Source organism: Tursiops truncatus, chromosome 10 (genome assembly GCF_011762595.2).
Source record: "Tursiops truncatus isolate mTurTru1 chromosome 10, mTurTru1.mat.Y, whole genome shotgun sequence".
NCBI classification, from domain to species: domain Eukaryota; kingdom Metazoa; phylum Chordata; class Mammalia; order Artiodactyla; family Delphinidae; genus Tursiops; species Tursiops truncatus.
In genome coordinates, this window is record NC_047043.1 from 60,780,972 (window position 1) to 60,798,229 (window position 17,258).

Below are 17,258 nucleotides of genomic sequence, written 5' to 3' on the forward strand. Positions count from 1 at the left end.
CTCCTTCCCCGGGAACGACACAGCATCTCAGCATCACGCTGCTACAGCTCTGAACTCTGTCCGTGAGCATTTGTGCTTTATTTCAAATTACTTTACACATCCGTTAGCAAGATGTGTCCTACAAGTAATTGCTTCTTTGACTTAACGCCATTTTGGCTTGTGAAAAATGTCATAGGAACACTGTACTTTTGGGATAGCGCGGGTCGGGGAGGGGGGACCCGCACTGTTTTCCAGATTAAGCTAGTCCAGTTGGTGGATCTCTGCCCAGGCCCTACTGAAAGCCAGAGGGAGGCCCTTTGCAGTGGAGCCTGTGCTTTGGCATACATATCCTACTTCCTCTATACCAAAAGAGTCATGATTTCTCAATTTTTAGGGTGCTGCGCCAAGCTCTACCTTTTAAAACTGGTTTTTCCATCAACACACTCATCAACAGACTGAGTACGCTCTGAATGTACAGCCCCTTAATGGCTGGAACCTGGAGGCAAGGTCATCTTCTTGCCTCCTGGCTTTAATGCTGGTGTTTCATTACCACTGCAGTTGAATTTTTTTTTTCCCAAAGGCTAACACTTAATGACATCCTTTGACGTACTTTGTTTCCTAAGCCTTTTTAAAACAAAGGGAGAGGGCTTCCCTGGTGGCGCAGTGGTTGAGAGTCCGCCTGCTGATGCAGGGGACACAGGTTCGTGCCCCGGTCCGGGAAGATCCCACATGCCGCGGAGCGGCTGGGCCCGTGAGCCATGGCCGCTGAGCCTGCGCGTCCGGAGCCTGTGCTCCGCGACGGGAGAGGCCGCAACAGTGAGAGGCCCGCGTACCGCCAAAAAAACAAACAAACAAACAAAAAAAAAACAAAGGGAGAAACATTGCTATCAGGGAGGCACTAAGAGAAAGCAGGCAGCCTAATAGTGAGGCTTTTGTTGTCTCCAGCAGGGAATCTGAAAGGTGCAATGGACTTTGGCCACTGTAATAATAATCTGCAAGGCTTTATTGCTGCTCCAGTGGAGTATTTGAAACTACTGCCAACTCGAAATAGAATTATGGGAGAATTTCAGAGCTGTCTAGGACCTCTGAGGTCATCACGTCAAAACCCTAATTTTTGCAAAGCAGCCCTGGAGTCTGGGTGAGTCGTGTGGCGCTCGCAGTGCACACGCTCCTAGGACAAAAGCCCAGGCTGTGTTTGGTCGACTTCCGTTCTTGCCAATGCACTGCGTTGCTTAACCAATAAAACAAGGTTAGATAACAAGGTGACAAATGCAGCTAAAATTATATTTTGTGTGTAGGTAAGGATAGTACCTATTTTTTGGAGCTCGTGGAAACTTCATTGTTTCTATCAAGCCATCTCTTTCATAAGTTTTCAACTACACTTCCCATGTGCCCTACTGGGTTCTGTGTTCTTGTGGGATCACTTACCCCTACTAAGGCAGTGGTTCACAGCTCTGTTTCCACACTAGACTCACTTGGAGGACGTTTAAAAAATACACATGCCTGGGCCACCCAAGCGACTCTGATTTAATTCCGTACCAAGTACCGGGAGTCAAAAAGGCCTGTCTCTCAGCCATGGCTCTGCCACCAGCCATGAGACCCTGGCGGTGTCAGGTTGTGCAAGCACGTTTTAATTTGTTGCTAAGAGCTTTGTTTTCAGAATGGATACACAAGTAAGAGTAGTCAAAATGATGGGCATGCCTCCAAGTTTTCTGCTCCCCGTCCAGTGCAAAAATGTTAAATAACTAAAATGATTCCTACCCAGAGGACGGAGAAGTGTAATTTCTGAAGCGATTCACACCTCATTTTCCCCAGCACAGACTTCTACTTTCATTAGCTTTAACGAGGCCATTCAAGAAGGGATGACATTGTAAATCAGTTATACTCTAATATAAAATAAAATTTTAAAAAATAATAATTAAAAAAAAGAAGGGATGACTGCAGAGGAGCTAAACTTTGAAACTTTCAGAATGTTTATTCAGGAAAGGTTTTTAAAAACAAGAGGCAAGCAGAACACTGAACTTGATTCCAGTGTCTAGATTTATAATCTAAAATTTTTATTTTCAAAACATTTTCAAAAATTGTGAGCATGGGTTTTTATTATATGGTAAACTGTGTGTGGTCTGTGTGTGAGACTGGTCTTGTGAGATGTGTCTTGTGAGATAAGATTGTGGTACCCTTTTCCTTTTTTTAAAAAATAATGTTTATTTATTTATTTGGCTGCGCCGGGTCTTAGTTGCGGCACATGGGATCTTTGTTGCGGCATGCGGGATCTTTTAGTTGCGGCATGCAAACTCTTAGTTGTGGCATGTGGGATCTAGTTCCCTGACCAGGGATCAAATCCGGGCACCCTGCATTGGGAGGGTTGAGTCTTAACCACTGGACCACCAGGGAAGTCCCATTACCCTTCTCCTTTTTCAAGATGGCAGTCACTTTCTTGGCTTAATTGGTTGTAAAAGTAATGCATGCTTGTAAAAAAATGACACTACAGAAGAACAGAAAAAAGACAATGAATGTCACCTGTCTGCCTCCCCTACTCACTATAGAAATAATATAAGGCTAGCATTTTGGTGTTTAACCCCCCAGACTTTGGGCTCCATATGATTATGTGTATTCAATTAAGTGGGATTAAACTATACAAACTATTCTACTAAAAGCTGCATTGTTTTCAATGGAACAAAATGACCTGGGGCATCTTTCCATGTCAAATACATAGATTTACTTCATTCTTTTAATAGCAACACAGTATTCCTTTGAATTCTTAAGTATATCAATAGTCTTCTCAACTCTGTAAAAGCTTCATTGAGATTTTAATTGTAATTGACTTAAACTCATAAATTAATTTGGGGGAGAAATGACACTTAAAAAATACTGAGATTTTCATCAAGTAACATGGTATATCTCTCAATTTATTTACATCTTCTCTTTGGTCTTTCAGTAAGATTGTACATTTTGCTTCATATATATTCTATGTATTTATTAAGATTAAATACTTAACTAGAACTTTTGAATAATGGTGACCAAAAGCATGCATGGTGAGAATCCTTATGTTGTTCCTTGATTTATTGGTAACGCTTCTATGTCTGGCTGTTAAATATATTTGCTATCAGTTTTTTTTTTCCTGGCCGCACCGCAAGGCATGCAGAACTTTCCCCACCACGGATCGAACCCATGCCCCCCTGCAGTGGAAGCATGAAGTCTTTTTTAAAATTTTATTTTATTTATTTATTTTTGGCTGCACTGGGTCTTCGTTGTGTGCGGGCTTTCTCTGGTTGTGGCAAGCAGAGGCTACTCTTCGTCACGGTATGCAGGCTTCTCATTGCAGTGGCTTCTCTTGTTGCGGAGCATGGGCTCTAGGTGCACGGGCTTCAGTAGTTGTGGCACGTGGGCTCAGTAGTTGTGGCTCACGGGCTCTAGAGTGCAGGCTCAGTAGTTGTGGCACACGGCTTAGTTGCTCTGTGGCATATGGGATCTTCCCAGACCAGGGCTCGATCCCGTGTCCCTGCATTGGCAGGCGGATTCTTAACCACTGTGCCACCAGGGAAGTCCCTGTTATCAGTTTTTTGATAGATACAATTTATTGGATTAAGAAAACATCCCTCTATTTCTGGTTTACTAAGAGCGTTTTATTAAAAACATTTAAGACCATCTATTAAGATGATCAAATGCAGTTTCTTCCCTTTCACCTAATCACACAAAGCAGTACGTTAAACTTCCATCTTCCAATAAGCTCTCCTGCTCTTGTTGTGTTAGTCTTTTAATGCAATTTTTTGGGTTTGATGTATTTATATTTTACTTAGGATTTTTTTGGCATGTATGTGTATTCATAAGAGATTGGTCTATGGTTTTCTTTTTTATGTGGTGGAAGATTTTGACATCAGGGTGGTAAGAGCCTTATAAAATGTGAACCTTTACCCCTTTCAGTGCTCTAGACTAGGGTTTGGCAAATGGCCAAATCAAGCCAAACACCTGTTCTTGTAAATAAATGTGGGATATTTATTGCCCATTTGTTTACCTATTGTCTATGGTTGATTTTGTGCTGTAATGGCAGAGCTGAGGAGTTGTGACAGAGACCATCTGGCACATAATGCCTAAGATATTTACTCTCTGGTCTTTTACAGAAAAGGTTTGTCAACCTACCTCTAGAATGGTTTAAATATCATAGAAATTATCTGCTACTTGGAGTTTTATAGGAGTCTGTAAAACTCTAACTAGCGGCCATGGCTCATGGGCCCAGCCGCTCCGCGGCATGTGGATCTTCCCAGACCAGGGCACGAACCTGTGTCCCCTGCATTGGCAGGTGGACTCTCAATCACTGCGCCACCAGGGAAGCCCTAAAACTGGTTTTAAGTACTTTAATTTCTCCTTTTATTTTTATGAATTCCTTCTTCTTAAGGTTTATTTTATCCTTTCTCTTCTCCCATGATCTATTGCCAATTCATTTATTTTCAGTTAAAGGTGAAGAAGTTTTCTGAGCATGGCTTTGATTAGATCAAAATAGTGTTCTCACTGTTATTGATATATCTGTTAGTTCCTAGTTGGCATGCCACCTTAAAATGATTGGGAAAGTATACCTTTAATTCTTTCTGCCTGATTATTGTGTCTTATGTCAATCTTCTATCTCAAATTATGATTAATAATACCAGATATCTGTAGTTTGTTGAATTCTGGTGTGTCATGCACTCTCAATCCATAATTTTATTTCTTCCTCAAAACACCCCTATCGGTTGGTACAATGATTCTTATATTACAGACCAGAAAACTAAATCACAGAGCAGTTAAGTAACTCATATGAAGCCATGCAATCAGGCCACATGATCAGTAGCCCTGGCACTTGAAGTCAAACCCAGCTCCCTCAGCCTGCAAAGCTGCTGTTTTTTCCCATTGTGCCTTGTGGACCCATTTCCCCACTCTTATCTTCTCAACCTTCCAATTCTTCTGTCCTCCAACTCCCTTGATTTTTGCTCCTGCTCAGCCAGATGTTTTTAGCACATCAGACAGAGCATCACCTGAGAATCCGTAGCTCTGTTACAAAACAGTGTGGCATAGTGGTTACAGGCAAAGACTCTGGATCCAGAATACTTGGGCTCCCATCTTGCTGCTACACACCAGCTGTGCCATCTTAGGCAAGTTACTTTCTTTGAGAACTTCTCCTAGGGCTGCTCTGAGGATTAAAAAACTGAAACCATGTAAAGCACTTAGAACTGTGAATGGCCACATAAAAGCTAAAGAGAGTGCGGAGTTTCAGAACAGATCTCACCTCCCTAGCAGTAGAGGCTGGCTTAGCGTGTAAAAGAGAGGCAGGGAGGCCAAACAGTCCATGAGTGCATACTTACCAATATTCTTCTGGATCTCGACAACAAAGTGATTCTCTGGATCCCGGCAGCTAAAGGAAAAGACTGCTGTCTCTCCGGCTTTGATGGACAATGCGGTTACCTGTCTTTTAGAAATGATCTGACATAGGTTCGCTGGCAGAGTTGGGGCCCCAGGCTTTATGAGGACTGTAATGTTGCTTCCATGTGGCAGAGCAATCTCATAAGTTTCTGAAGGAAGGAAGAAAAATGGAGTAAACAGGATGATTTAGGGTTGCCAACCTGCTGCCGTCCCCTCAGTTGGTCCAGGAGGATGACCTCCTTGACCCCTTTGTTCCTTCCCCCAGGTCTGAGAAGTGGGATGATGCAAAATGAAAGTATTATCCTCACCTGTGGGCAAGAACCCAGCCACTGAGGGCTGGGCATTGACACGCATCTCTTATTTGGCTAATTACTTTTTCTACAAATTAAAAACACTACACCACATCCTAGGTGTCTGGAGCAGTATGTTTTCAGATACCCATCTGTGCAATATTAAATAGAGAGAAACTGCCACATCTCTTCACAATATGACTGTAGGTGAAAGTCCACACACAGAAACCATCTTTCTGTAGAGAGACATGCTTATCTGTAAAGAGCTGCTGTCCCCTGCCCAGGCCACTTCATATGCCCTGTTCACACATACATGCAGTAGTGGAGGCCGGGAAAACTTGCAGAAATTAGATACAAACATATTGTGTCAATGAACGTGGAAAGTTAAAGCCAAACAATGCTAATACCTCAGACTGGGGCTCAGCAAACTTATTTGAACAAACATTATCAAGCAAGAGAGATGGAGGTTGGTTACTAAACAGAGGGGTGGGTGCACACCAGTTGGGATGGGGCCCTGATTCACAAACAAGCCCAATCTCCTTCCCATCCCTTTTGCTTTATGGATTTTTAGGTCCTCTCAGACCAAAAGGAAGAGCTACTTTTCCTCTAAGTAGCCACTGTCCCTTCCCTGACTTGGGTTCTGATTGTGGTCTCTGGGTGGCTGATGGGCTGGGAGCAGAGGATGGGAGGCCAGTTGTCTGGCGGAGGGAATCATGGGGCTCACAGAGAGGGGCTGGCGTCGGTGCCTCTGTCCCACCGTGTTCTGCACCAACAGCTGGTCAGCACCTGTTATGGCGCCTTGTACATGGAGGTGCTTGGTAATTGTTTAGCCCGTAAATAGCAATTTAACCAAAAGCTTTACTTTTTCCCTTCCTTTAAAAATTTTTTAGAATCAAGTTTGATATAATTTACACACATTATAAAAGGTCCTACTTAAGAGTTTTGACAAATGTGTGTGCACATGTACACCACCACAATCAAGATATAAAGATATCCATTACCCCCAAAAGTTCCCTCAGCGCCCTTTGCAGTCGAGCTCCACTCCTGGCCCCAGAAAACTATAAATTAGCTTTGCCTGACTTAGACCTTCCTGCAAAACGGTGTGCTTACTTACGCCCTGTCGTACCTGGCTGCTTCTGCTCAGCGTGTTTGAGAGTCAACTGCATGGATCAGCAGTTTGCTCCCTTTTATTGCTGAGTAGTATTCCATTGTCTGGAAAGACTGCAATTTATTTATCCAGGCACCTGTTCAGTGACATTTGAGTTCTTTCCAGTTTTTGCCCAACCTCGTGCTTTCATTTTACCAGAACTACTAGCCTGCTCGAGAGCTGTACTCACTTCTCCTCCCACTCAGTGCATGGGCGTGCCTGTGTTCCCACAGCCTAGCTGCTGTGTGCGATCAAATGTTTGGATTTTTGTCAACCTCCTCTTGTACCCCTCTCCCCCACCATTCACTCTGCACCAGAGCGGCCAGCCAGCAGCTCTTTATATAGGGTGGAAATTGATCTCTCAACCTGTGATAATGAAATGCAAAAATTTCCTCCGGGTCATGAGGGAAGAACTTTACCCTCTTTGGGCCTCTGTTCCCTCATTTGTAAAATGAGGGGATTGGGCTAGAAAAGCTCTACCTTCCCTGCCAGCTCATCTATCATCAGTATCCGAGGAAATAAGAAGCGATTTTGCAAATGTAAGCATTCTCAACTACGGCCCAGCAGTGACACATCTCTCAGAGCACAGGGGCACCAGCACAGCTGGCTTCGTGACTTTGTTTTCAAGAGGGCTCAGGTTTGCATTTTTGGAGCAAGACTTCTTACCTCTCTAACCTCAGCTTGTACCCCTCTCCACCTTGGTCACTGTGCTCGGGCCATCTTTGCCTTCTTTCTTGAACATACCAACCTCAGGGCCTTTGCATGTACTGGTCCTGATTTCTAAAATGCTCTTTCTCTAGCAATAGCTGGCTCCTTTTTGTTATTTGGGTCTCAGCTCAAAGATCACCTCCTCAGAGCAGTCTTCCCCGACCAGCTACCCAAAATGCTCACCCAACCCCTACCCCAGCCATCCTGTACCTGCTTTCCCTTCATCCCTGCTCTCTTCTCTGAGAGGACCCGTGTTATTTGTTCCCACCTCCCAGTATCAGAATGTGAGTTGCTGCCTATAGGAAGGCAGCAGGAATTTGCCTGTCTTTTTCAGTGGTAGTCTCAGGACCCCAACAGTGCCTGGTGCCCACATGGAAGCAGAACTGATGACCCTCCCAACAGCACCATACAAAATCTCCACATTCTTGTCTTTGCCGCATTTAGTTTCTCATAGACTTACTACCATTCCTGTGTTTCAGTTTGGGCTATAAACCTTGGTGGGAACCAGGGACTCTGAACTTTTTAATTAATAGCCTCAGAGAAAGAAAACATCCTCTGAGGCAGAAGTTTCTTTACTTGAATGCTTCATCTTCAAGCAGCATGGTCACTAAGAATCTTCTGAGAAAGATCGGAAGGCCCAGGGGTTCTTTTAAGATACCAGATTAAAAATGAGTCCAGATGCATGTTCAGAAACCCAGTTGTCAGATGTATATCTGAGCTGAGTATGTCAACCCTTGCGTTCTCTTTCTGTAATCATAAAAAAGGTCTTACCATGTTATCTGTAAAAAATTATTGGGGTACTGGGTCTCTGAAGGCTCGGCACGCTCTCCCGTGGCCTCCAACCCTGGGTCTCCAGGGGGGCTAATTCACTGTCAAGTGAAGCTGTAATCCATCTCGGGGTTGCAGCCTGGCTGGCTAGGTTACCAATTTCTTTGTCATTTCTCCTCTTTGGCAAAAATATTTTAAAGTTCCTGATTCTACAATTATGATTACTGTTACTTTATTTTTGGCTGCACCTCATGGCTTGCAGGATCTTCGTTCCCTGACCAGGGATTGAACCCGGGCCCCCTGCAGTGGAAGCGCAGGGTCCTAACCACTGGACCACCAGGGAAGTCCGGATTACTGTTATTTTTCTTTTAACATCTTTTTTGGAGTATAATTGCTTTACAATGGTATGTTAGTTTCTGCTTTATAACAAAATGAATCAGTTATACATATACATATGTTCCCATATCTCTTCCCTCTTGCGTCTCCCTCCCTCCCACCCTCCTTATCCCACCCCTCTACGTGGTCACAAACCAACGAGCTGATCTCCCTGTGCTATGCGGCTGCTTCCCACTAGCTATCTATTTTACGTTTGGTAGTGTATATATTACTGTTATTTTAATTGAGCGTTAGACCCTAAACAGATCAGCGGTTCCCTAAGGATGGAGGTGGGAGGAGGGGATGGAATACAAAGGGGCAGAGGAGACTTTGTAGGATGAGAAAACCATTCTGTATCTTGACCATGGTGGTGATTATAGGTTGTACACAAATGCCACAATTCAGCAAAACTGTGCACTTAAAATTGGTGAAGTTTATTATGTTTAAGTTACACCTTAATAAATAAAAAAGAAGGGAAAAAAACTTGTGCTGGAAAGATTGTATTTCTACACAACGTGGCACTTAATAAATGAAAAAAGGAATAATCATGACCACAGTTAAAATATGGTTTAATAATATTTTGAGGTGGGCCTAGTTTCTCCCAAGGTATGTGTAATAATTTCAAATAGCTGTAAATTAGATTTTGAGAAGAAAAAGTTGATCTTACTAAAATTTCTCCGTTCAGTTCTTCTCTCCTGTTTTCAGCCAGGTCAGTATCCCAAATAATTCTGCATATATGACAATCTATTCCATTATCAATGACAGCCAAAGAAAAATGTACAATCTTTTCCAGAAATTCATTTTTTTTCTTTTAGAATCTGAAATCTTCTATTCATTCAAACATTTTCCAGGTTCAAATTATGTTCCAGGCATCATCCAGGGTGCAAAAGATTTAATGTCAAAAAAAAGCCCTGGAGTTCCTGCCCCCTGGGAGTTAGTAGTCCAGACTAGGGGTTTCTAAGTGGTCTGTGGAGGGCTTTAAAAATGATGAAGTTCTAAGTTACAGTAGGCCCAACATGGGACCTGGGAATCTGTATCGGAACCACTTCTTTTTTCCCCTTTATGGTGGTAGGTAGGGATTCCTTTTGTTTATTTTTTTCCAGATGGAAAACCAAACCAATCGTCCCAACTCTAATGATTGAATATGCCAATTCTTCCTTCATGAATTGTTAATGCTACTTCTGTTGTTTATATTTTTTATTTGGGGTCTAAATAACCCAGATTTTCATCCAAACTCCTTTTAGAAACAAAGCAGATGAAGCCTTGTAAGGGTTAAATGACTCACGTGGGGGTGGACTTTTAACATTTTACTATGTTTCTTTGCTCTGACTTTGAGATGACCAACCCAGTATGTTCTACGATCAGGCCACAGTTCATATCTCTCCTTCGGTGCCTCATACCAGAGAATGCCCACCTGGCTCAGAGCCCAGGGAACACTAAAGGGCTTATCCATCTTTGCAGCAGGAGACCATTTATATTACATGCTGTTTCCTAGGGTCACAGCCAAGGCTACATCACACATTGGACTTTCATTTTCAACTATCCCTCCTCATCCTCAATGATAAATATACCAGCTGGAGGGGGAGAGCCAGAATGAGAAGATAATGATTCAACCACGTATACACTTGAAATCTGGACCCTCCTTACCGAGCCCCCACTAGAGGCACTTATTCTACTGTAATAAAAGTAGCAGAGAGACCCCCCACTGCTTGAGTAAAATCACTTATAACTTATTTATCACAAATGCTTAGAGTTTGAGAACGACATCTTGGTTGCACATTTTTCCCCTCTTCCCCACTCACCACCATTAATCATCCCTTGAAACTGAAAATTCCAAACCCGTAGAATAAATCTCAGCCTCCTGCCACCCCACCCCTATCTCCCAGTCGGGCTGGCACATCTGAGTGCTTGATAAATGTACTGTAATTTAAAGAAAATGGATGGGCGTTTTCTTCTTCAGTATCTCTTTCTTTTGCTTCCCTAGGAGCTTGGTATTTCATTGGTCTGGTGTTTTGGAAGACCTATTACCCAAGTTCCCAGAAACCCAAAGCTCCAGATTCTGGCGTGATTTTGAGATCTCACAGGCTGAAAGAAATCCAAGGTGACCCTCACATTAGCAGCGCATGGGCTGTCGGGCTGGAGAGCTTGCAGGCACCACATGTGGGCACATGAGTCACAGCTCTCATCTTCAGCTCTCCTGCCTTCCGACCTCTCTTTATTAGGATGCCTCGGTTAGTTTCTGCTGGTGTTTCTGCCTCACCAGCGGCTTCTCGGGCGGGAATTTCCAATTGTTTTAATCACCATTCATTATTCGCATATCACAGGATATTGTACAAATGCCCTGTTATTCCTTTTCCCCGCCCTCCTATGTCTTTGTAAGGGAAGTAAATGCAAGGAAGGGGATTCACCAGGAAGTTATCTGTTCCCAGATGTGTCCAATACAGGTTAAAAGACTGACAAATGTAATTTACAGTTTCTTAGACGGGTCAGAACCTGCTGCCTCAAAGCTGGGTGTGGTTTCCTGGGACACTCTGCCCTCATCCACTCTCTCTGCCCAACGAAGATGAGCAGAATAGCTCCCAGCCAGGGACTGGACACAGCCTGGGCACCAGGAAATACATATGAAGACCCATGGGATGAATTCCCAGGATGTCGAGGACTCAGACTCAGACTCAGGAACAAAGCAGTACGATTGTGAATCAGCATGGCCGATCAGTCACAGTCTGCGCGGGAGTCAGATTCCAAAGCAAGCCCATAAGGAGATAATCACTTTCAGGGAAATAGCCCTGTCCTCTCTCAGGAAGACGTCACACTGCAGACCCACATCGCTCTCTCAAGGAGTCCATGGGGCTGTGGCTGGTGTCTGCTCCCCCACGGAGCAGATCCCTGCTTCTCAGACTGAGCACCAGATAAAGCACTGATTTGATTTTAGGGACCAGGTTTGCAAAATCCAATTTGTTAAATTGTGGATGCACATATCATGAGAGCTGGAGGAAGGGACACCAGCAGAAGGGCCGGCGATTCACCCTTCCACCCTGCATCCACCCCGTGGGGACACTCACACCATTTGCATGATTTCTCCCGCCTACTCCCTGCAGGAGGCAATTGCTGAATTCACAGAAGTTGAATGTACGTTTGCCTGTCTGTCTACTCCATCAGACCCCATCAGACCCCATCAGTTAGTCAGCAATTTGAGGGCACCAAGAAAGGTCAAGGTACTCTGAAGATGCTGAGGTTAGCCATTAACTGTCTGGGGGTGGTCAAGGAAGATTTCACGGAGGAAACTTAAGATGGGTCTAGAAGAATGAATAAGGAGTTTGCCTATAGAGAAACAGGTGTCGGAAGGATAGGTAGAGAGAACGGCAGCGGCAAAGTCACAGGTGTGAAGACGACAGCTTCCTTATAGCCACTCCAGGGAGTTTGGTTTGGCCAGAGGGCAAGGAAATGTGGGTAGAGGAGGCTGGAGACAGGGGAAGGGGCCAGGCCAGGAAGAGGCTTTGTTGCTGCCATGGAGTTTGGGCTTCACCCAGTGGGACCAGCATATCTTAGCAGCTTTGTGTAGTGGTGAAGAGCTTATAGTCTAGAATCTGACTGCCTGGGATCAATTCCTGGCTTGGTACCACTTATCAGCTGTGTCCTGTTGGGCATATTCCTTAGCTTCTCTGTGCCTTGCTTTCCTTACCTGCAAACGGGGGTAATAATGGAATTCTCGTAAGGACTAAGTGAGTTAGTACCTATGAAGTGCTTAGAATGCTGCCAGGTAGTCAATCGATGTTAGCTGTTATTGTTGATATTAGTAATGATAGAGAGCACATTACAACTACTGCTACTGGGGCAGTACTGCTGGGGCACTGTTGAAGGGTGTTAAGTAGGGAAACAACTGTAGCAGCAACTAGGCTCTCAATCTAAAGCCCAGAGTCCTGGCTGGCTGGGCTGGACTCAGGGCGAGGCAGGTAAGGTGCCTAGGGGCAAACTTCATCACACTCAGGATTATGCAAGTGTGAGAGCTTCCTTAAATTTTCCACACCTCCCCTGCCCTGGCCTGGCCCTGCCCACCGACTATTAAGGTCCTTCTACATGTGCTTACTCATGTGACTCCAGCATGCCTTTGAGGCTCAGAGAAGTGACCTCAAGTCCCTGTTTGCTGAGCTCAGGAGGCAGCTGGGAGATTCTGGTTTGACCTCAGCACACTTGCCCTCCCCACCGCCCAGGGTACCACACTGAGCTGCCCTCCCGTAAGTTGCCAAAGCTGGTGGAATCAACCAGCAGAAGGGGAGGAAGTGCTGCCATTGTTATGAAGTACTTGGAGTTGTTGGCTGACACGGAGGGCCTGAGCATCAGCACCAACATAACCCATCTGAATGGGGCCTGCTGTGATGAGGGGGTGCCGGACTCTCACACTACCAAAGTCATAGTGTTATTAATCCAGTGGACCTGGGGCAGCAAGGCCGGCAGGCTGTGGAGGAATAAATGGTGTAGACACGCTAAATCTCTTTGATCAGGTCTGTTTACAGACCAGTAAACCGAGGGGAAAGGCAGGAAGACCAGCCTTCTGCCTGCCTGGAAATAGTTAATTTCCCACATTCACATCAAAAAGAACCACAAGGCAAGTTGCTGTTTCAGAAACCAATCTGCCTTTCTTGGATGAGAAGCCTTTGGAGTCTAGATACCAGGCCAGTCTTAATAATAACACTGAGTACTTAGTATGTGCAGGGTCCGTGCTTGCACTTGATAAGAATTTATAAATGCCCACAGCCACCCCACAGAGCAGGTTCTAATGTTAATCCACATTTTAAAGATGACGAAACCGAGGCTCAGAGAGGTCAAGTAACTTGCCCAGGCATGTATGATTAGTAAGAGGCAGGGCCAGATTTGTGCCCGAGCAGTCTGACACTGGAGACCAGCACATGAAAAATGGCTCGTCAGCAGAGCCAGCCCTGCCCAGGGAAGTCCACACATGGCCAGGAGCCTTGTGATGAGACTGGCCTATTATAATCAACAGTCACTCGAAAAGGAATAAAACATTTCCCAGCTGCTGGCTCTCTAGGGAATCTCCAGGATATCAAAAGGGAAAGGTATTTGTTTAAAATGCACTTTGTTTAAATAGGTGCTTCGTTTAAAAATAATTTGAAAATGTGGTTTGAATTTAAACTGAAGATTTAAAGTTCCCCGGAATTCAAAATGTTTGGGGCCTGGTTCTTCTTTTGTGTGATTTTTTTGGCAGCATCTCTAGGCAAGGACCTGAGAAAGGGAACCTGGCGTGTTTGGCCGTCGATGGCTCTGTAGCTTTGTGAGCCTTGCCTGGGGACTGTGGGCATGGGAGGCAAGTGGCCAAGTTGGTGGCAGAAGGAAAGCAGCCATAATTCTGGAACAAAGCACTGGGTATAAAGGGCTAGTGCCAGGTCTTGGAAGGAAAGCATCCCCCAGAAGCCCCTGCCCGAGGGGCTCACTTCTCAAGGCCACTGTCAGTGAGATTCATGGGCGAAATCACACCTATGTTTAGGAGAATTCCCCAAATCCCCATCTCCTGAATTTTCTTCCCCTTTACTTGGGCTGCAAGAATCCCAACCCAGACCTCTGGTTGGCTTGGCAGGAAATACCTCCTCCTGGAAAGAGACTCCCACCTGTCCTTCCAGGTATCTGAGCTGTAAAGCTGCTCGTTCATTGGTTTGGAGATCAGGCAGGACCTGATTGAGAAGGCACACCAATGCTCCCCCATAACCCTGTCCCCCTCCCCACTCCACCCACCTTACTCCCCTGGCTGGCTTGGGAAAAGCAGCCTCTTGCGGTAGCAGGGCAAATCTTTTTTCATTCTCTTTCTCGGAAGTAAAGGGAAGTGGGCTGATGGCTACCCACACAGCATCCCCACAGAGAAGCTGAGTGTGGGGGCTAGGCCAAGCTGGGGGAATTCTTCAGGCTATTGCTGGAAGTATGGAGGAACAGGAGGTGACAGGACGGGGGATCATCCCATGCCCCGGCCCCAAATAGCATGTGCACCTCCCAAGTGAAGAACTAGCCTGCCATTCCAACACGAGAGCTTCATAGGCTCTTTAAAGGACAGGGCCACGTTTTAAGCCCATACACTAAAAACACTGCAACAGTCAGTTAACACACCAGAAAGGATTGAACATCGACTACAGTTATAAATAAAGTGCCTGGGGGTGACCAAGTGCAACCTTGCATCAGGGTGAACTGGGACCCAGGCCTGCACTGGCGGGGCAGGGGTCAGGGCAGGGAAGAAGGCGCAGGAGGAGGACCAGGGCACGCACAACGGAAGCGGAAGGCCCGAAGACAACTTGGTGCTGCGATTGCAATGAAGGCTGACTTGGGCCACGTGACTCAAGGTAACGGTGAGCTGCTCTCCAGGCCGGGTGCCAGCATACAGAGATGCACCAGGCTGGGCCCAGCTTCGGGGAGTCACATCCACGGACTTCAGAACTCAAAGGACATCATGTTCTCACCCCCTCAGTGAGAGACCCATGGTTCCCTTTAAAATAGTTTACTATTTCCATAGCTCTGAGAACAATCATAGAGGACAATGAAGTTCAAAGAGCAATTTTAAATAAAAGGAACCAGGGGCATTCTTAGTCAATCTGACTTGTTGGAATAGTTTATCAAAACAGGGACCGTTGTGTCCATCCATTCACTCCCTACTCTTAATTCCCAAACTCCCTAGGAAAGAAATTTATATGTAATGATGCAAGTTAATTTTCTAAAGTAACTGAATGATTCTCCAAAGTGGACACTAGCGATCAACTGTCTGCAGGGCTTGTGCTTTGAATTACTTTTTAAAGTGGTGATGGGTTTGCAGGGAGCCATCCAAACCTTCTGTTGTATCTTTCCCTTTAATGATCAAAGACACATGCCATACTGGAGACGTATGTTAGAGATGCATAACGAGGTCATGAGCCCTGTCTGGGCCACAATCTGGAGCAAATGAACACATCTATGTATAAACCCCTCTGGGACTGTGGCCATTTTAAGGCTTCTTGCCGCGATAAGACCCGGACTTTAACATTTCACTCCACGTGGAATGGAATTGTACTGGGTGGAGGGATGATTTCAAAGAGGCTCACAGAAGTAGAGAAATCTGCATAATAAGAGACTTTGCACGTGGGAATTGCAGAATTAAACAACAAATATAACTGAGTTTATGACCACTGCAAATAAGTCAGGATGATATGCTAAATTGCCACAGGGCCAGTGTAAATCACATTAACATTTTATGAAATGTTAAAAAGATTCATTTTGCCAGACCTTGAAGTGTGAGTCATGACGAACTTGAAAGTCACTGAGGATCACAAGGACAGATGGGGAAGAACCAAAGGAGCAGAGTTAAAAAACCCATCTGTATGTGTGCTCAGGGACACGAACAGAATGAGGGCCCTTCCCCTTCTCCGTCTGCCAGAAGTTCAGAAGTTACTGAAATTCCCATTTCTTTAGTGTTCCGAGTCCTTTGCCAATGGTCTCACCTTGCCATCAGAGATTAGCTGTTCAAGTTCCTCTGATAAAAAGCTAGCAGGGAGATGGTTAAATAAGAATCTACACTCATCAGGCCTAACTGCTGCTGCTTCTTTTTTTTTTTTATAGATTTATTTAATTAATTAATTTATTTTTGGCTGCGTTGGGTCTTCTGTTGCTGTGCGTGGGCTTTCTCTAGTTGCACGAGCAGGGGCTGCTCTTTGTTGTGGTGCGGAGGGCTTCTCATTGCAGTGGCTTCTTTTGTTGCGGAGCACAAGCTCTAGGCGCACAGGCTTCAGTAGTTGTGGCACACGGGCTTCAGTAGTTGTGGCACACAGGCTTAGTTGCTCCGCGGCACGTGGGATCCTCCCGGACCAGGGCTCGAACCCATGTCCCCTGCATTGGCAGGCAGATTCTTAACCACTGCGCCACCAGGGAAGCCCTAGGTCTAACTGCTTCTTAACTGCAGAGACCCAACCTCCTGATCACTTAGGGGGACAGGACTGGGGAGTGTGGGCCAGCCCTATCCCAGGGGCCAGGGCTGCAGCCAACTGGGAATACATCCTTCTGTTTAAACCTCTTGTTTTAGGGAGTAGGGGTTAGTACCTTTTGTTGTTGTTATCTCCAGCAATCTTTTAATATTTTTATTTTAATTTTTTTCTTCCAGTTTTATTGAGATATAATTGACATACAGCATTGTAAGTTTAAGGTGTACAATGTAATGATTTGACTTACATGCGTCATGAAATAATCACCATGATAAGTCTAGTTACCATTGTTTCCAGCAACCTTAAAGACAGGGGTGGGGGTGGGGGTGATCCATCCACATAGCCTGACTTGGAGAGTAAGTCTTTGAATGAAGCTCTCTCAAACGACCATGGGCCAGTCAGTACAGTGATTCCTCCAGCAAACCACGTAACCCCATGGTAAAACAGGTCAGCAAAGGAAGCCTGCACACTCTAGGAGATATTTGGGGCCAGAAAGACACATGCTTTCTTCATCCAGAGGGGTCAGGACAGCCCCCAGGAGGTGTCATGTCAATGAGGAGGGCCATTATGGAAGGTACTATGTCAACAAGGACAGTCGTTATGGAAGGTGTATGTCCACGAGGATTGCTGTTACAGAAGGTATTAACA

The 17,258-nt window shown here is 45.2% G+C and overlaps 1 protein-coding gene and 1 non-coding gene across 2 annotated transcripts in view; both read right to left on the bottom strand.

Moving 5' to 3' along the window:
- The window catches only part of CDCP1 (CUB domain containing protein 1), a 56,674-nt gene that overhangs the window by 26,351 nt on the left and 13,065 nt on the right, over window positions 1-17,258 (bottom strand). Inside the window, exon 2 of the mRNA XM_019946862.3 lies at window positions 5,316-5,522. Within this exon, the coding sequence (XP_019802421.1) occupies window positions 5,316-5,522 (207 nt within the window). The remainder of the gene's footprint in view (window positions 1-5,315; window positions 5,523-17,258) is intronic.
- TRNAG-UCC (transfer RNA glycine (anticodon UCC)) lies at window positions 8,557-8,629 on the bottom strand. The gene has a single exon. It is a non-coding gene; the product is annotated as a tRNA-Gly (tRNA).